We start from the raw sequence: 21,184 nt of genomic DNA, 5'->3' as shown, positions 1-21,184 counted from the left end.
AGGAGAAGCTGGAACCTCCCTACCTTTCCTTGCTGCCAGCCAGCAGTGCCCATGGAGTCTGGGGATTCTGCTGTTGTGGAAGTTTGAACTGTTGGGTCAGGAACAGGGAAGAACTTGGGGATCCCAGCCTTGGCTGAGGCTCTCAATCTGTCAGTGCTTTCCCTCAGATTTGGTTCTTGAAACTTATCCACCAGGAAACTCGTAGAGGCCTGACTAAAAGTCCCACAGAGCTGTGTTTTTCAGACAGTTAAGCAGCTTTTTCCAGTAGTGGGAAGAAGGGATTTCATTATCCATTTTATTCCAAGGCTAAAGGTCGGGAGAAATAGTGATTCCTGGTTCTGTTCTGGGAGAATAAACTCTAATGGCTATTTCAGATGTGACTTCTATGCAACAGAATTGAGCTAGTTTTGTTGATAATACTATTTGTCACCTTATAGTAGTCAGTGTGTATTGGTTAAATGTGTTACAGGCTGATAGAGGAATATAAGCTGCAGTAAAATAGTTCAGATTTTTACAAAGCAGAGTGCTGTATTACCATATGTTGGGCATACCTTTTACCCTTCTGCTCATGTCAGGAGCATGCTGCCCCTTTTCCAGTCCCCCTTATCACCAGCTGGCCCTGAGAAGTAGCTGAGTATTTATGATGTATTTATTTATGAAAGCTCAGTACTAAAACATCCTCTCACTTCAGCTTGAGACCCTATAGAAGGGCATGGTGATTTCATCTTACTGAAGTTCACTGTAGGCATCACCAAGGGGGGGTGGGTGTGGGTGTGGGTGTGGGTGTGGGTGTGTGTCTGTCTGTCTCTCCAAGCAGTCTGGCCAGGACTAGGTGCTACAGAAGACAGGCTTTTGGAAATCTCTTTTTTATTCTTTGGGATTCAGCAGGACCTGTGGGACTGTGTTTTGCCTCAGTATCCTGCTTCACCCATCCTAAATCTTAAGTAAGGCTGCCTGTTGTCTTTTCCTGTTTTGGGTGCCTTGGCTGGTACATGAAGAGGAATGGCACACACCACACATTCTCCCTCTTGTTGCCAAAGCATAGGTCTGCTGCTGAGAAGGCGACTGTACCACGGCCATTTGGAGATCAGGCTTCCTGGGCTGGGTGGAAACAGCACATTTCTCAGCATCTTCCCACTTTATTGCTGTCAGTCACATCCCTTGTTATCCATACATGCTGTTCTTTAAAGGCTTGCTCAGTTACTTCTGCTGTTTCATACATGTGCATACATGTGTGTTTCTATCCATACTTCATTCATGGCAGATTTAATATTTCTTCTACAAATCTTTGTTCCACAGATAAAAACTACTTTGCATATTTTTATCTTGAGTCTTTTGCATATTTGTCTCTTCCCTCCCCCACCCCCCGCTCTTCTGCCACCTTTCCCCTTTCCTGGCATACAAACATTAAATGCCCAAATCTTACATCTTTGATGGAGAGATTTGTCAAACACTCCTCTCTTGGAGGAAAAAAGAAAAGGGAGAGTATGAGGAGTTTCGCAGTGCGCCAGGTGTAGGAGCTACGAAATGGCAAGTACTGATCTTCGTCTCCATGACAGCAATGATTAAATGTTACTTTTTCATCAGTTTGTGAATATATATTTTCACAGTCTCTTTTCAGACAGCGTGAGCTCGGAGGTGGTAAGTTTTCTAGCTTGTCCTTTGCGTGGGATCCTGGAAGGAAAGCCAGACTGGGTAGAGAGCCCTGGGCAGGGTGGGACAGCTGAGCTCAGGTTAGGGATGGTGTCAGTGCAGACCACTGCAGAATATTTCAGTGACTTATAAAACCAAAGTGTTGATTTGAAATCAACCACGTATTTGAGGAACAACGTGTGAAACGTATTTCTGTACTTGCAGTACTCTTAAGTGTGGAGGATGGTAAAGTGTGTTAATGAATAGGAGAGAAGATTACATAAAAATAACGAGGGCGAGGAGATCAGCAGTGTGTTCACTGATGTAATTCACTGGTGTCCTCTAACTACAGATGCCTGCATTAGGAAGGTGCTGTTTGTTTCCCATAAAGACAGCTCCAAGAAGCCTGTGATTTCTTGTCAGTGATTGTATCAGAGTCTTGGAATGAAGGTGCAATTTAGCACTAAATACACTAGAAGAAGAAAAATCTGCAGTAATTGCTAAGGATCTACTTAATGCTGTTGAACTAGTCAGGCATCTCATCTGTGTATAATAATTCCTTCCAGGTCAGGTTTTGGTAATTCAAAGTGCTCTAATAGCTGAAAGCTTGGAGCATGGCATGAACTCTGAAACAAAGATCTTTGTGGAGTTTTTTTCTGTATACTACTTTGTAATGCATGCTTTAAGCTCCACTCTGTCAGCTTGAACAGGATGGAGCTGAAAACAAGGAATTTTGAGGGTTTTTTTCCTAATGGAGTGGTAAATGCTCTACACTAGCAACTTGTGTCACTTGGAGCATGCAGAAGCACAGAGTGTTCAGGTGGGAGGCTGGGGGTAACTGCTTCTACTGCAAACAACATGTGTGAGACAAACATTTCTGTGTGGGCAGTATTTCAAATTGTTGGGCAGATGTGGAAGAGCAGCTATTCAGGCATTGAAACGTGTCACATTCATTTAGGACAGTAAACCCCAGACCAAACATGGTTGCTTCATTGCCCTGGAGCACAGTGAGTGCTCAGGATGGGATGCGCTGCTCCAGGCTTGGCTTCTGAGGTGCACGTACTTTCCAGGGCTGCAGCAGCAGTGGTTGTGATGAGACGAGGATGGAGTTGAATCCTCCTCTCTGAGATTTGGGATCCACCTGTAAGCCTTCACCAGTGACAGCGAGCTGGCTGTGAAGTATTTGAGGAGAGCAGCACTCCTGGTTGAGTGCCACCTTGCAAAGAGGGAGGGGACAGAAAGTTGTTTTCTCCCACTGGAATCAGGGATATGTTGTGGTAGTAATTATTTGAAATCTAGACATACCACTGCAAGTTTTTCCCTGAATAAAATGCTTCCTGAAATGCATTTGATCCATTTTTAATATTACCTAATCTCAAAAATAATCTAAAATACTCTAAAATAATAATAATAAAAGAACTTAGAGAAATGGAGAATAAATTTGAATTTTAAGTTCTAATTACATTTAACATTCTGGGGTGAAAACAAGAAATGCTTTCAGAATTTGCTTAAAATATACCAGCGACATTATAGAATCAATTTTACTTACACTCTTGATTAATTTATGTAATTAATGAAAGATTTATTCATACAAAGTTGTGAATTCACCTTGTCCTTGTTGGTATGTCCCCCCATGTTTTTTCCATTTTAAACCTTAGCCTTTTATTTGTGCTGGAGAAAACATGTGTGCAAATGGGAAAACTCACACCCATCTTTAAAAGTATTTATCTAAGGCAGAGCTGTGCCACCCTCTGGACAGGTTATTTGGGCGGCTGGGAAGGCAGGAGGTGATTTGTAAGAGGAAAACTTTGTGTTTGGGGACTGTGTGTGTCCTCAAACTGATGAACACAGCCAGAGTTACCTTCCAGCTTGGGTATCCTGACATTGCTGCCTGGCTGTGGAGCGAAGGCTATGTGCATCTCCAGCTGGGAGGGACAGCATTTCTTTGGTGCTGGTGTTAAATTCTGTATCATCACAGACTTCAAAGGGACTTCTGTGAGGTATTTTTTCAAGAACTAAACATTTTCACCCTATTATCAAGGGAGTCAATCTGGGGAATTGTGTGCCTGAGATTTAGTGCTTTGTTCTCCTCCTTTCATCACCCTCCAGCTGCAGTTGTGCCTTTCCAAGGTCCACATGCCTAAGTCTCCTCATTTCTGCTTTTGCTTGACCCTGTTTTTCCCGGGGATGTGGTGCTTGGTTGCCTGGTGCAGGGGGTGTGCATCAGTCTGGTGGCAGGCTGCAGACCTGCCCTTTGGTCCTTGTTTCACTGTGATTCCTGCACCACCCTTTGCTCTGGAGAACTTTGAGAACAAACTGTGGAAATGTACTTCCTCGTGATTTATGGACTACCCTCTTAGAAACCATCAGGCAAGAGTAGTTGTTTGTGTGTGCTTTGTGGGGAGCTGGGGGGATAGGAGGTGAGAGTCCTGCTCAGCCTTCCCTCTGTGGAGCCCTCCCAAATGTTAGAGAGGAACTACAAAAAGGGGTGTCCCCCAGGGCAGCATGCTGCAGAGACTGTGATGAAAAGTCTACAAAGCTGAGCTCCAGGCCAGGGTTTCCTCCAGCTTTCCCACCTCACAAACCTGCACTGGATCCACATTCAGAAATACCTATGGAATGACATGGGAACAGCAAATGCAGGTGCTTTGAGAGAGACGTTTTACTAGTCCACTGTTTCAGTCAGTCACTGAGCACTATAGGTCTGATATAAATCAGAAAATGTTCCACATTGGCATGACTAAAGATTTGAGATAGCTGCATTGCTGTTGCCAGAAATAAATTTGCCTAAGCCTGTGTCTTCCCCACAGGGGGCTGTTATCACATGGTTCCATTCTATTTTTCTGGCCTTATCTCTTAATTAACTAATCTCTAATAATGCTCTTTTTTTTTTTTTTTTTATAAGCATTTGTGATCCGTCCCCATTTTCCATTGATTACGCTAAGAACAGCATTGGCTTCTTGCATGAAACAAGCAAGTTGGGTGTAAATCAGTAACTGTTTTGCTGGGATCTTTTTTTCTTTATATCAGCCTTGAAAATCTTCTCAGCCCATCAGCTAGGAGGTCCGTGGTGCCTGTGAGCCCAATATAGCATTCCCATGCTCTTTGCTAAGCTGCACACTTGTATTTGTGTGGTATTACCAAATGCCCAAGCTCATGTAATGCATGGAGGCTAATCTTATAAATTGTATTAAGGCTACTTAGGAACTAATAGCTTTAAGGAAGCTGTTTATATTTCCTCCTTTAAAGCACTTTAGTCAATGTTCTGTGTCCCTTCAAATAAATGTCATCAGTAAAATAACGCACTTTTTGTCATTCTTTTAAAAGTGGTATTTCTTAAGAGTTGACACTTCGAGGCCTTGGGCTGACTCTGAGATCTGGGTACTTGGATTTAAGCTGCTAATCCATATGGAGGTACCTAAAAAGAAGTGGCCTGGTTTGCATGAATTAAGTTCACATCCTTCTGAAGTTTATTAGTTTGAAAATGAGGGCACGCTCTGGAAGTCGTCGGATTGCTGCAGGGAGATTTGACTTTGTGAGCTTTAGACTTAAATTTAAAATAAGAACAATGTGTTCTTTTGAATGTCCATTGCAAGTTAGATTTAAACAGAGGGAGAAAAAGAGGTTATAAACCCAGCTGATTGTCAAAGACCTTGAGGATGTCAGTGGTTTCACATGGTTCAGCATGATCAGAACATCATGTTCATGGCTGTGAAGATATTTTAATTCCTATGTACTACAAGAGGCTGCTATTAAAATAGAACAGCAAATTCCGTTTCTAGTAAGAGGCAGGTGATTTAGGGGTCTGCTTGCACATCCTGAGTTTAGCTGGGCACATGGAAAGAGAAAGATTTGATTTCTCTCAGAGCATTATATAGAAGTGGGAAAACCTTCCCACGTATAGGAACACATGAAACAGATCCAAAAAAATGAATTCAGAAGGAAAAAGTCAGCAGTAATGCAAATTAAAGAAATCTGTATTAAATTGTATATATTTAAACATTTTTTTTAAAGAGATCTTTACTTGCAATAACATTTTAATACCTAAATTTACATTTACAGTCAGCAGAAATATCTTTATCTAGAACAGCATTTGCGGTTTCACAAGTAAGTATGTGTAAGATTGGACACATGATATATTACATGTAATATTGTACAAAGCAGTTGTATTACAATCTTGTGGTAATCATAAGATGTCACAAAGATCTTCATCAGCCAGGAGGCTTTATTTTAGACAGCATTAGCCCATATTCTTTGTTCCCTGGTTCCAGTACTGTGCTTCATAAACCTGTCTCAGACGGTCTACCTGCCTGATACCATTGCTCTGGGAACTGGCTTCTCCAGTGTGTCATTGGAAGAATGGTTTGAAAATTTGTTCTGTTGCTTTAGCAATAATCTGATAAAAAAATAGAGACCACGAATTGGAGAGTCCTGTCTAAATTAATGGCCTAAGCCAGATTTCTAGGGCAGCAATAAACCTAGATCTCTTTGAAAAGTCAGTCTAGTCAATAACTGGTAGAGATCACAGCTCGCTGAAGCCTCTCAAGGAAAGACTGTAATTAATCCTTGTAACGCAGCTCCTATCCACATGTGACTCCTCTGAAAAGCTCTTCTCTGGTACATGTGGCCGCATCGTGTGCCATCCACAATCCTGTTCTTCTCTGAGAGGGGCAGCTGGCCCCAGTGACTTCCTCCTGAGCAGGGAGGAGCTGCTCTGGCTCGTACAGTTTTGTCCCTCAGCAGAGCAAGAGACGATAGGCTGTGGTGAGTAGCAAGTTGGCCTTTTGTCAGTGTCCTTGTCCTAGTCTTACGCACAGGAGAGTGACTTTTTAATTCATTATTGTAACTAAATTCATGATCATAACTAAAGTTGAAAGTTTTGACCAGCTTTGAGAAAGTGAAAGGACACCACAGACACCTGTCAAAATCAAACCTTATGTGTAGGTGGCCTGAAACAGCCTGGGCACTGAGATGGAAACTACAGCTTGATGTACAGACACATCCTGCTTGTCCTGCCTTGAACTGATCTGTCCATCCTAGAAAGAATTTGGACAGAGCTGAGTGCTGCTGGGGCAAGTGCACAAGTGATTAAGAACGAAAACCAGTGGGCTGTGCAATGGTGATGCAGCTGCAAACGCTGCTCCCTTTGAGGGCCAGCCACTAGCCAGGGAGAAGGGACCCACTGAGAAACCTCTCCCAGGTACGCCCCCGAGAAGCAGAGGGTAAAAATAAGTGTGGTGCCTGGCTTGCAGAGAGGGACTGAGGTGTGTGCAATCTCAGCGCAGGGGGCTGGGGCTTGCTCTCTCGGGTTTCTTTCCCTTTAGCTGAAATTATCTGGCAGCTGAAAATAAACTCAAGATAATGCTCTGTTCCCTTATTAGAGGCTGCACACCACAACAAACTCTTTCCATATTTTATTCCAACTTGAGAACAGGATCATCCAGCTATGACCCTAGCTTTGGAGAGATGCAGCATATGCAAAATGTGCCTTTCTTTTGATTTAAAAGATACGATGAGGAGTACCGCCTCACTGATACAGTAAAATTTGCACATTGGGGATTGATTTAAACTTAGTTTTCTCTGGCCTGAAAGGGTGAGGCTTGATGTACTTGTGAGCAAAGAGTATCCATTTTCTAGGCCCCTGGAAAATGTTTAAAGTGTGAATTCTAAGTGGCCTGTCTGGATTTGGGTTTGTCTTTTTCTTGTCTTAAAAATAGTTGGGCTTGAATATTCTGGAGCAAGTTATGAGATTACATACTCTGTAAAATGTCCAGAGTAACCATAACTGGCACATGCTCATAGCCTGGATTCCACCCACTAAAAGATGAATCTTCTAAGCTTCTGTGAAGAATTTAAATACAAGGTGAAGCATAAGTCTACAACACATGCATTCAAGATATATAGTCTGCAAAAAAATCCTGAGAAACAAACCCCCTGAATCTTACCTGAATGTTGTTTTTACGATGCTTGGCTGCTTCATTAAATTACAATTTTTGCTTAGTACATAAATTCTCAGCATAAGTTTGCATTTTGTTCTATGTACATCTTAAGAATACAGCAGAAAATACCATTGCTTAGCACATTAACAAAAATCACATATGAGAGGTTTGTCAAAATACCTGTATACTAAGTTATATACAATTCTGGAAATCCTTCTTTCTTTGAATTCTATCATGTTACTCTCCAGAAATTCAATCTGTTTGTCCTTAAAAGCTGAAGTACAGAAAGTATGCTGATGAAACAGCTTAAACAAAAAAATATTAACTTTTCAAATTCCACTTTCAATTTCAAAATAAGATGGACTGGATCACCATGTGATGCCAGCAATCTTTTTTTTTTTATTTTTTTATTTTTTCTTAAACTAACTGTCTCTGATAAGGGTACACGTGAATATTACAAGTCCTAGTTGGGGTCGTATTCCCAAAAGGATATGGATATAGTGTAGTCACATTGTGGATAAGTGTTTTATCCCAAGGTGCACTATGTTGTATGCTCCCATGTACAAAAGTGAACATGCGTAGAAATGTGTATTCTGGTGGTTGATACATAGCTTTTAAAATGTAGATATATTCACAATTCTCAGTTTGTGTTATTTTTCTCTGAGAAAAAGTCCACCTCAATGAGCAGCTCAACTGACTGTTGTGATGGCTGGCGTCTTCCCACCTTCCTCTCCTTCGGCCCCTTCGGCTCCTGCTTCCACCTGGTTGAACTTACCCAGCTTTTTCAAATTCTCCAGCGCAGATTTGAAAGTGTCCTTCAGGCTGTTCTCCAGGACCCACCCTTCACTTTCACATTCGGGGTCTTCAGGATTGGCAATACTTTCCAGGGAGGTGTGCAGGAGGCGCAAGCCAACCATCACCGACATCTGTGCCAGGCAACAGGAAAGGCAGAGAGCGTCAGCCAGGCCTGGACACTCCCGTCCTGTCACCCTCACTGTCCCCTGCTGTGGGCAGCCTGGGCTGCTGGTGTGAGCAGCAGCTCTGAGGGGCCCAAGGGGCCTCTTCATGTGCCCCGTCAGTGTCGGTGCCTTCCCGGGAGGTTTTAATGCATCCCCGGCTGCTGTGCACTGGGTGTCTACAAGGCAGTCTGGATGTGCAACACCGTCCTTGGCCACCACCCACTTTGTTTTAACTAAATATTTAGACTCTGCAATGACTTGAATATGTTTGGTGAGTATATTAAGCTGATCAATGGCTGATCAATGAGATATTAATGAATCAGCATCTCTGCAGAACAGAGCAGTGTTAGGATTTGAGCCATTAGTTTGTCTGCTTCAGATTTCTGATTTTGTTTTAACATTGGTATGTGCAAATAAGGAAACCAAGGCAGCAGGTGATCTCTCCCTGGTTTCATTTAAAACAAATTCGTATTTCTGATTAAATATTACCTAGTCCTAGCAGCCCTGAGACTTTTTCTGCTGTACTAACACCACTGACACTGACAACTGCCTCCAGAGAGAAAGTGGGTTTTTAGCCAGCCTCCTGCCTTCTAAGACCATTCACAACAATCTGACCTCACCCTTGTGGTGCTTATGAAGAAAAGTGATTGATGAGTGAAGAAGGACAGAAGAGCAGCTCCCAGAAGAGCCAGCCTGGTGATGTGGTAGGGCTAATGTTTGGGATGGGGCAGTAAGATTGGTTTGGTCCTTCACATGCTGGGTAAAGCTCAGCTGGAGAACACCTACTGCTGTCAGTGACCTCATAGGATTTGCTCTCTAAGGGAAGTATGATGCCTCCATCACCCTATCTAATTGCCCAAGGAACTGACTATCTTTGGTCTTCCTCCACCCTGATGGCTAAAGACACTGGCAGATTTGAGGTTGGGATTCAGCCACATGGCAAAGCCAATGACAGAATTCACCTCTGGCTTTTGGACATGTGCTTCCATGGACCATTCATCAGCCTGTCTACTGTGTCACCCTACTTGTGTTTGATCAATGTCTCCAAACTCTTGGAAGACTAAAGCTACACTTGGCTGCTCTCAAAATTTGCAGATGTTCATATTTCTCTGCCTTCACTCAAGATCAGAAAGGGAAAAACATTGGTCAAACAAACAAGTTTCATCAAATACTTCCATATCCAAAGGCAAATGTTCACGCTGCTTAACACAGGAATGTATGACTCACCATACTTTGGTCACTAAGGAAGTTTCTAGTGGCTCTGAATCTGGAAATAGTCTCATCTAGCCAATAATATGATGACTTAAATCAGTTAAAGCACTATTCTATAAAAGTCACAAGTGACAAATCCCATCACATTAGTCTTGGGATTTAAGGCCTTTGACATCTTCCCTCTGAGTTCCACTGCTGCTCTCACTCATGGGGCTGATATCTTTGAAATCAATGGCTGTTGCGATGCAGATTAACAGGTCTGGGTGCAGGAAATGGCCTCCACGTTGCTCTCTACTTGTGCTACCTTGCTGCACGTCAGCGAGGAGGAGCTTTGTTTTGTGATTGACTTGCCAAGTGCCATTCTCTGACAGCCAAAGCAGGGGGACTGGCTTCCTGGATGGCTCTAAGTCACTCAATATTATCATGCTTTTAAAAAGGAAGGTGCTTGTGCAGCATTGAGCATCTGACCTGTCCTTGGATGAGATTTTGTGACATTTTCTTTCAGTTTAAGACTTTGTTTTCTTAAAAACCTTTCTAAGCAGGATTTTGAATCCCTGAAGGTGAGATTCCTTAAAAGCAATGCAAAATGTCTGGGCTCTTGTCAGCTCCACTGACCTGAGCCTGCCTTCTCTGCCAGATGAGAATAGAGCCCAGGAAGTTTGAGACAAGTAACTGCTAAATTAATCTATCTCCTACATGATCACTGAGAGTCTAGGACCACCAGTTTAGCTGAAGTCTTGCACCAGGGAAGGCATAACCCCATGCACCACTATGTGCTGGGGGTGACTGCCTGGCAGCAGCTTGGCAGCAAAGAGCCTTGGTGCTCTGGATGACACCAAACTGTCCCTGAGTCAACAATGTGCCCTTGTGACAAAGTGGGAAAATGGTAACCTTGCCTGCATTAGATGAATAATTGCCACCAGGCTGAGGAATGTGATCCTTCTTCCCCTCTGCTGAGCCCTGGTGAGGCCACAGCTAAACCTCCAACCTTAACCAGTCTGTGAGTTGTAGATTTGAGCTTAACCACAATCCAGAACAGAAGGCTGGGGTGTCAGAGCCCCAGAGTGAGGCCAGTCTTGCTGAGGGATGATTTCCCTGTCATGGCTGTCATGGAAACTCTTGTCATTTAACAGCAGCTTTAAATTGCCGGGAAGAACACAGCCACAGTGTTTCTCCAGGGCTAGGGCTATGCAGGCTGGGCTGGTGGATGCCCTGCCCCACAACATGCTCAGCCTCTCCAGCTGGGCCAACACAGCAAACTGTGTCCATCTGGAGGGTCCTTGCTTCCTCTGGGTTCGTTTTGGAGACCACCAGAAATTCACTCCTACTGTTAAAGCATCAGAGAGTTTAGTCCAACACAGGACATGCAACATGCCTCCTGTTAATGTCTCAGTGCTCTCCTGGAGCTCAGCCCCCCTCCAGTCTGTGGCACATGTGAGGTGAATCCCAGGGTCTTGGCTGTTGTGGCAGCTGTGACCTATTGAGATCCACATGTCTGCACAAGTGGAGGACCTGGAGCATCTCAGGAACCAGCCTCAGCCCTCTATTCCTTTTGAAATGCTTTATTCAGGGCACCCTTGGACCCCTCTTTTCCTCTTTGCTGCCTGAGGCAGGTCAAGAAGACATCCAGGCTTGCTCTTCTTGACCTTCTGCAGCGAAGCCCATCTGTTGGCCAGGGTTTAGCCTGAGGCGGCTTAGCCAGAGCAGGGTGTGATCTTTTTTTGTCATCCTCATGACTGGTTGTCACACATGGGAAGCCTACAGCTTTTGTTAGGAAAAGCAGCTTCTAGATATTAGCATTCTTTTCAAATAGAAGTTTTGATGTTTCAAAATAGGTTTGTTCTTCCTTGTGCCTAGTATAAAAAGGAATGGCCTTCTCTGAGGTCCCTGCACCTGTTTGGCATGTTACCTTTTTCTTTCGCAGCTCAGAATAACAGCTGTGATTAGTATTTCCCTCCATGTTCCCTCCCCCTTCCCACACTTCAATTCCAGCAACCCAGCTGGAAGAGTTGTCCACAGCCCCCAGAAGGGCTTTGCTGGAGAAGTACCTGGTTTGAGTCCACAGTGGCTGCAGGTGTAAAGCAACCCAGGATTTTGCTTTGGCACCTTTCTGTGACTTCCCAGTCAAAGTGGAAAATGCCAAGCACAGAGCCAGCACAACCACTGCCCCTGGGCTCACCCTGCTCAGACCCATACTTACCTTGGCCAAGAGTTGGAATCTCTGCTGCCCTCCTACTCAGAATAAAATTGTTTCCTATCTTGACTGGAATATAAAGGAAGTGGTTATATTTCAAGGGAGACAAAATTAATGTCTGTTTCCTGCTTTGCATGCTCCCTTCAAAGTCTGACTTAAAAGCAAAGGGAATTTCAGACCTAAATCTGGGCCCTTTATGGTAGAATATCAGGCAAGAGATAAATATTCAGGAGGGCAAGTTATTGTAACCCAGAATAATGTTGTTTCTTTCAAGTTTTGCCCTGAAAGTCCTCTGATTGCCTGAAAAAAAGTCTCATCTACTATTTTGAAACAGGCAAAGGAAAGAAGAGAAGCTCTTATTTCTCATTATGCCACAGGTTGAAAAAAATACCCAGGTGTACTTTGAAGAGTTAGACATAAAATACTGCATTTTTATCACTGCTATTAATGTTAACATATCACAGTCATTAATCTCTTGCAAGTTAGTGGAGGTATCTTACTGGTTCCTAGTCATGATTTTTTGCAGCTGGCATTGGTATTTTTGTGCATTTTTCCCCTGAGTTTTTGAATTTCTTTGACTTTCAAATACAATTGAATTTCCCCTCTCTTTAAGAGCTCTGCACTTGAATCTGGGCTAAAATAAAGACCTTCTCTTTCTTTTCTTACCAGAATAACAGTGCAAAGAGTTAACACATTTCTCTGCAGTTCAGAGCAGTTATTTTTAAAACAATGCAACATGGAGTAACTTAATGATACTTTTTTTTTCAGTTCACAGATTTAGGTAGGTGTTTATTTTCTAAAAAGCATCTTCATTCCTGGAAGGCTGTAGGCCAGTGCTTGTATCAAAATGTAACTCATGGGTTTTTTTAATTTGCATGCATCTAAATTTTTTAAAAGGCAGCTGAATCATTTAAAATAGGCAATGCCATATGCAGCAACCATTCCAAGGATAGGAAAGGATCTGCTGCACCCCAGGGAGCTGCACCCTCCGTTTTACCAGGAGGTGCTGCCTGATCTCCACATTCAGCACCTCACGTTCCAGCCCTCGTGCCACTGCCAGCCCACACTCCCCAGGCATTAGTGTTGATTAAACACCCTGGCCAGAAAACTGGCCATCTCCCAGAGGCAGGAGGTTCATCGCATTGCATGGACACTATTTTATCAGACAAGCTGCACTTTGGGTTATGGTGCCCACACACACCTGCCCTGGGCATTGTTGGCATCTGTTTGCATTAGCGTCATGGTTTTGGGAAGCACAATAAAATAAATTTAATCCACCTGCTCCACCTAAACCACTTTTTCTGACAAATAACTTGGTGGAGCTGATGAAGGTTCACACATTGCCTTGAAATCGTTCCACTGTGTGCGGCTTAAAGCCTTATTTTGTTCTGCGTGTAAACCCTTTAACTGCGCTTTCTGTCCCACTAATTACTGTCGTATCTTTTTGATGTGCTGCTTTTTTGTATTTCTCATTCTCCACAAATGGTGACACATGTAAAATTAATGCATCTGGACAGCAGAGCCCTTGTGCTCTCTTCCCTGCTCAGCACCTTGCCTTTGACAGAAAATCACACCCTTTTTCCCCTCTTGTTCTGGAATACTGGAGGCTCTGGCCCCTGCTATGAGGAGTCTGTGATCCCACACCCTCTCCACCTCTGTTTCCAGCCTGGGACCTTTCAGCCCTTACTCAGCTATTAGATATTTTCTCGGCCAAACAATGGGAAAATTTATTTTAAATTGATTTGATTTTCACTCAGAAGCCCACGTTGAAAAGTGCCCCGCTCCCGCAGAGCTGGCACTTCAAAGTGTGAAGTGTGTCTGAGGGGAGAGGGTTACCTCAAAGAGCCAGACGAGGAGGATGACGGCGCCCATGGAGCTCATCATGCCGCTGTAGTAGTTCAGGAGCGCTTCCCGGCAGCCGCGGCGCCACAGGTTGAGCTCCTCGGTTTGGTAGTCATAGCTGTAGTGGGCAGAGTTGTTGGTGACCTGGTACTGGATGCAGGGCCTGGGGGAGCTGGGGTTGCAGCAGCTGAAGGGGACACCGTCCACCAGGTACCTCCCGTCCACGTTGCTTTTGATCCGGCTACGGGCAAGGGCAGAAGAGAGCGTGAATACACACACACAGACAGACACACAGACACACACAGAAATATCCAGGAGCAAATCTGCACGAGGAAGGAAAGCAAAGGCAAGGAGGATTTTTCACCAGCCTTTTCTCCGTGTCCCCTTGTTCACACAGTGGTGTTTATCCAGGGTGTCCTTTCTCTCCAAAATCTGTTTCTATGTCAAGGCTACACTGAATCTGTAATTAACTCCTGGTGGAAATGCACGCTCTTGGGTCACTTCTTCAAAGAAATTAATTTTTAACAAAAGCAAATGGCTGAGAGAATTCAGAAGGGGCAGTAATAAAAGGGTGATCACAGCATAGTTAGGATGGAAGGGAGGTGCTGGAGCTGACTTGAACTTGGAAAAGAACCCAGAACAACCTTGGAACCCACTATATCCAGCTAGAGCATTGATCCAGCAAACCAAATAGCTTCTTGTTGATGATAATAGCTCCAGGGAGGGGTTGTGCATTTATTCTTGGCTTGGGAAGGTAGCCAGTATTGAAAACATGAAATGTGCTTCAGCAACAGGATGTTGCAAAATTTCCAAAGTCCTTACAGGAGCTCCCCAGCTATTGTTCATCTGACACTGTGGTTGTTCTCTGTAAACAGTCATTTAGTCTGGTGTCTTAGGAGATATTTAGATGTAAGAAAATGTAGAAGGCAAATAGTTCCACTGACTCTGCAAAAAGACTATAATAAAAGGACTGCTGTTTTAAAACAGGCCATTTTGCTTAGAAAATCATAGAATGGAGGGTCCCAGTGGTGTAGAGAGGTGAAAAAAATCTGAGTGTCACTTGTAACTTTCTATATGGATATTTTAAAATTGTCATAGGGAGAGAGGTGATTCCAACAGCCTGGTGAAGGGAAATTCCGCTTTACAGTCATGACCTAAATATATCTAAACAGCAAACGCAGTTGAGGTTTTCTCTCTAAATGTAAAGTGTGCTCTGGATTTGGTCTAATTCCCATTCATGTGTAAGTGCTCCACCAGTTTCAGAGAGATTGGATATTGGATCAGGCCTTTGGTCTACAAATAATATAAAAATCCCATTGTGGGGAACAGACTCCCACCTGCCTTGGAACTAAGGAGAACTTTACTATTGGCTTCAAAGGGCCAGACTATCCCACCAGGACAGGAGCAGAGATTGTGCACCACCATACAGTACAAACCTTGAATTCACTAAAACCCATTTGTAGATTTTTAATGCCCTATTTCCTGCCTCAGTAGTACAAAGAAATTACCTTGAGTCTCACTCCCAAACAAGGCATCAGTTATTAAGGACAGTATAACCTTGTTTTCCCTCTGTGCATTGCCCTTCTACTGCTGCTGGATTAAGTTACAGCTCTCAAATCTCCATATAATGCTGGCAAGGTTTTTTCAAGTAGTTATTTATACCCACGGGCATACCTTTGCAATGGGAACACCTCCTTACTCAATAGTGAATGCATTTGTTAGAACACCCCACAGTGCAACCGATTAAATCTGTAACAGTTTTCACTAAAAAGTCCTCATTCAGAACTGCAAAAACAACCAGACCACCCAACATGTCAAAAGAACATGCAGAGAGACACACACGAGTGAAATACCATTTACACCATCAGGCAGGGATCCCACGAGATCCCAAGAGATACACAAAGCTTATTTTCCAAATTATTCAGACATTTTTAATATAGGCAGTATATTTAAAAGGCAGATTGCTTCCAGTTTACAGGACCCATTATGCAACCACAGAGCAAAAACGATAATGAATGATGTTCCCAAAGAACCCAGAATAACCATCTCTTTCCTTGGTGCTTAATTTTTAAAAAGGTTTTGGGTATTTATGCCTAATGGTATTTTTTTAATTTCAAAGGTTCATTTTGTTCTCATGTTTATTTTCTGCTTGAGCTTACTGCACCTAACCTGATTTTGGGATTACTGCCTCTTTGAGCACTGACATCAAAGCCATTAAGGTGTTTCTGGTCAACAACCTGGTCTGGCTTGTATAGAAACAATAAACTAGTGCTGTTTTCATGTGAGATTTTAAAAAAATTAGGCACAGGACAGAACTTAAATACATATGGCTACAGGGGCCACTGTATAAAGCTCGGAACATCAGTTGATGCTCAGTATTATCACAGCACAGAAACAATCCATTGAGTGAATATAAAAATAAAACTCTAAATCTCAAGGATCTAAAACACATGAGTTATTGGCAAAGAGTTACTGCCTCTATTTATTTCCATGCGGCTGATTAGCTGCCAATATCTAAGTGGAGTTTTAAAAGTGGTATCAACAGTATATCTCCTCCAGGGAATTCTTTTTTTAGGAAATTAATAAATCACATTGACATCTGCTTAAGGATTAGTAAAGTTCTGATACTTTCCTGTTGATTTTGGGAGTGTGGCTCAAGGTAATGGGTTTAATAAAGCAGTAAAAGACAGTAAAAACTATTAAGTCTGTTTACATCACACCAAGTAAGAGTGGGAACTGTAGTTTGGTGCTTATTATTTTATTTTATGCTATGGATGACTTTGGAAGAATTTGTCAGGGGAGGAAGCACTCTAGCTGGTCATTTGGGATGCTTTATTACACAGGACCCCGTTTTACACAAACCCCTTTCCAGTCAGTGCCTGTTGGCACTTGAGGAAAATATCGATCAAAGATCGATACGTGATACAAACCCCACCAAGTCACTTACTCTTTCACTTCTTTGGAGCTGAAGTCCAGATATCTGTTGCTGATCCACTGGATTTCAAACCAGTCTTTGTAGCCGTTGTTGCCACAGCACTTGAACTCAATCTGGAGCATGTCGATGGTCTTCTTCATGAAGCATCTTCCAGGGGTGTCCGTGTCCCGGTAGAACTTCATGCCATTCTTGAGCCCCTGGGCCAGGGTGCTGTCCAGGGAGCCCCGCATGAGAAAGCAAATCAGAGCAACGAAGAAAATGAGCATGTTAAAGACACAGCACAGTGCCAGGTAAGGTTTTAGCAAAGGCTTCCACTTGGCAAATTTAGCGGGATCCAGAGAATCGTAACAAATTTTTCCAGCAAAACCATTGAAGGCGCAGGATAATATACCCATCAATATCAAAGAATTGGGCACAAAGTGGCTTTCAGAATTGTCCATCACTTCGCTTCGCTTCCGGAGCTCAATTTTGAGGAACAATCCCATGCTAAAAACAAGGATTCCAGCAAACACCGAAAACCAGTTCATGAGCCATAGTCCCTGCGCTAGTTTTACCCGTTTCTTCTGATTGAATTTGACTTTCAGCAGTGCCATCTTTGTAGTGGGAGATGTTGGAAGATTTCACAGCCTGGACCCCTCTTCTCAGTGTAAGCAACTTGAGGAAGAACCATTCAGGCGTTGGAAGAGATCCCGAACGGCACATCGGGAAGTGAGCCACTGCACGGTCCTTCCATCTTGAAGTTCCCTGGTTAGGATTCAAACAAGTAAAATATTCGAAGGTCCCAGTTAACAATTTCACATTAGTGAGAATAATGGGCAATTAGCACCTACAACTATTTCTGGTGGTTTCTTCCAAGCAAAGGAGAAACACTCTCAAGGTTTCAAATGATTTGATCTGGATCTGCAAGACGTCATTCTAATACCTTTAATCATTTGATCCAATTTGGAGAAATGTCTGTCAACAGATGAGTGGAAGTAATCCCTCATTTTACTATTTAGTAGATTTGTGCTCTCCTATGATAGGCTGCTGGGTGGAATATGAAACCCCAGAGATATAAAAAGATCTTTGTTGCCAGAAGAATACAGAAACTTTGAGGAAAAGGAAGAGGGCTCTGGATTAAAAAAGGCTGCTTGTATATAAACATACACTTCCCCACTGTGATCCCGATATATTCAGATCTACAGCCAAACCCACGTTCTAGTCCTTATCCTTCTGTGTTGACTGGAGATGACATCCTGTGGCTTATGTATTCTGAAAGCAGATAAGCGTGTAGTTTACAGTGACCTAAAAAAAAGCTAAGCTTGGCATTTTCTATTTACTTCCAGGGCTTGCACCATATCTCTGAGTCTTGGCAGGAGAGCAGGAGAAAGGAAGAGTGCAGAGAAACTCAATAAATAAACCCTGGGCTGAAATCTAGAGATGCTTTAATAAAAAGCGAGCTGGCATGAGCAGCTTACTGGATAATCACCAGACCAGAGAGGCGAGCAGGGCTGCCCAAGGAGACCCACCAGGGAGTTTACACCAGGGAGGAATATTCAACTCAGCAGCTGGAGAGGGACCCTGGGGATGTTGTATTTGAGTGCAAGGGAGGCATCCCGGGAGTCCTCAGGCTCTGGTGAAGGACCTGCAGTCGGCTCTGCTTTCACACTGGAGCGGGCAGAAAGGAGGGTATGACCCCCTCCTGCAGCTGCAGCCTCCTCCTTGCAGCACCCAGCTGTGTCAGACAAGCAGAGGTGCCAGGCTTTCACTCACTCCTCTGCTCGAGGAGTTTTGCTTGCTTTGAAATATCATCTCCCAGTCGCCTCACAGGGGTTTGGAGATACTGGGAAATTCCTGCGCTGCCTCACCGCCTGTCACCACAAGTGAAATTAACCTCAGGCAACGTCCAGCAATGGAAAATATTCCTGCAGGTGTGTGAGGCTATGGGCACTAATGCTGCAGGGGAGAAAGGAGCAGCTCTAGAAGAGGAACTGGGAGGATTCTCTTTTGCCTTTCAACCAGACCTGCTGCTGCCACCACCCAAGTCCCTGGGGGCATCCTCTAGTGGCTGCCAACAGCATGGCCACTAGCCCTCCGGGACAGAGAGGGAAAGGGATCTGCTAGGAAGAGGGCAAGTGTGAAAAATAATAACGACAATAATTTAAAAGCCCAAGCACTGAAAAATAGCATTTTGTTCGTCTGCAGCTCTGTGGAACCTTGGATGCTTCTCCGTTACCATTTGAGATCCTGGAATGCTGAAGGTTCCTTCAGGAAGGACAAAGGCAACTAACTTCCTGTCCTAATAGAAGGTTTTTGTGGTGGACCTTTCCCAGCCCATCCTGCTATTGCAGTGAGCTGGAGAGCAGCCGGTAACTGGGATTTTTCTAAAGCAAGCCTGGTTGTTGCACTACTGCTGCATTTGCTGGTGAAGAGTGAGTGTATAAGACGAGAGAGGGAAGGTGATTACCCATCAGGGGCTATTCTTCCCTCCTGCCATTAAGTGGATGAGAAGTGCTGCTTCTTGAGAGAGCCTATTCATGTTTTTGTGCAATAAGTCGTGGTGCTGAAATAGTATCTCTCCTGGCAAAATATCCCACAACCAATGCAGCACATGTTTCACTGTCTCTTTCAAGGCTCAGCGTATTTATCCGACAGCCTGGAGTTAATTCTAGATAAATGAACTTGAAATAATTTCCTTTCTTGTCAGTGATGACAGTGAAACTGTAATTAAAGTGGAAAAGAATTCTGTATTAGGTCTGCAGGTCATGAGGATATACAGGGAAATACTTCCTGCCCACAGCTGATGTAAGCCTGGTACTATTCTGGACAAGGGTAATTTCGTATTCAAGAGCACAGATGAATAGATGAATCTGAATAATTGTCAGCTTAATAATTTAACATTTAGATACCCATGGTAATTCTGATGCAGCAAAATCATGTAAGTATATACACTACGGCGTTTCCTCTAATTCAGGAATCAAAGTATCGAAGTAGAACATGCAGGATGTGGTTCAGGGCTCTCTGATCCCTCCAGATTTACTCTTCTGCCTTATATAAACAAAGGAAACGGGAGAGGTGCACATTAATCACTGCTAAATAGCTAGTGTTAGCTGGGAAATGATCAGTAAAAATCCTGAAGTTCAGAAAGGGACACTCACCTACTAATTAGACCTTTGAGACTTAGGGTAGGACCTGTAAAATCATCAGTGAGAGCAATCAGCACTACCAAAACAACCTGGATTAGGAAAAGTGCTGTTTATTTAAGTAGTTCTCAATAGCTCAATACTATAGAGGGGGACATAAAGTGGAAAAAAACTACTCAACCCATCAACTTGATTCTTCATGCTTAGGAGTTTTAAAAGGGAAAAGTGGGAATGGGTGTTTCCCCATTAGCCCAGACATGGAGGTGACAAACCCTGGGAAAGCATCAGCAGGAAGATGACAGGGGATCATCGAGAAGTGTTTTGGGATGTGGACAGTTTAAAAAAGAAAACTCTTTTTGCCTGGCATCTGCTTTTCTTAAAAAACTTTTTCTTGGCTGCGATTTGTCTTTAGTTTGGCACTTACTACCGCTTTCTACTTCAAATAGAAAATGCTGAAATTGACCCATAGCAGATAAAAGCTAATTGCTGCAAGAATGTTTGAGTTAATGGTCTCCTCAGAGGTTGTCTATTAAATTCAAATGTATAATTCATATGCCAATATTGCAGAAAAAATGGTAGAATAAAATATTCAAATTATTATTGATCTCATCGTGAATCTGCTTAAATTCAAAATCTAGTTAAATATTATAATGTGTAGTATATACAATATTGATAGCTTTCCAAAAAGCTATGCTTGCTAACCTACATGTAAGCTACAAGTTCATCAGTGAAGAGAGAGGAATGTAAACAATTTAATCTGGTATTTGTTAAACAGTCTGCTGCTCAGCCCTGGACCAATCTTAATCTTTCCATCTTCAGGGATACAAGACATGAAATACATATATGCCTAAACCATGGAAGTACCCTCAGTTGGTAAAAAGAATAATTTCCTGGCCCAATCTTTCTTTGACACTGTTCTGTGATATGAGATGTGTGCCTTTCCGAGGCTTTTTTTTTTCTTTCCTTTCCCTAGGAGTGGTTGCATTTCACTGCAAGAATAATGATGTCTGGTTCTACCTTTGATGGGAAGCTATTGTGTAGAGAGGTTTGCTCATGTAGCCTCACTTACAGTTTTGCTTTCAATTGTAACTCTGTGGTGTGAAGAGGGACACTCCTGAGGAACAATGTGATAAAAATGCTGTACCTCACTGTACGATTATCAGGTGGAGAAAAGTCTGATTTATGACTTTTTTTTTTTTACCTCCTAACACTTGGTAGGCTCCTGTTTTGTGGCATGTGAGGTGATTCCAGGTTCTGAGGCTGCAAACAGAGGCGAGTTCTAAATTCACTGCTGGGATTGTTGTAAATCCTGGGAAGGGTGATTTGACCTGCTGGACTCTGTGCTTCCT

General features: G+C 43.1%; 1 protein-coding gene across 1 annotated transcript; it reads right to left on the bottom strand.

Moving 5' to 3' along the window:
* Positions 1–5,672: 5,672 nt before the first annotated feature.
* Positions 5,673–17,754, bottom strand: PRPH2 (peripherin 2). The gene is made up of 3 exons (XM_058835211.1): positions 16,726–17,754; positions 13,773–14,019; positions 5,673–8,497 (listed from the first exon to the last, which is right to left on the bottom strand). Exons 1-3 carry the CDS (start codon positions 17,304–17,306, stop codon positions 8,261–8,263), a joined length of 1,065 nt encoding a protein of 354 aa, XP_058691194.1. The 5' UTR covers positions 17,307–17,754; the 3' UTR covers positions 5,673–8,260.
* Between the last annotated feature and the right edge of the window lie 3,430 nt (positions 17,755–21,184).

Source organism: Poecile atricapillus, chromosome 3 (genome assembly GCF_030490865.1).
Source record: "Poecile atricapillus isolate bPoeAtr1 chromosome 3, bPoeAtr1.hap1, whole genome shotgun sequence".
NCBI lineage: Eukaryota > Metazoa > Chordata > Aves > Passeriformes > Paridae > Poecile > Poecile atricapillus.
Note: the sequence above shows the minus strand (reverse complement) of the source record. Positions and strands in the feature narration are given on the sequence as shown.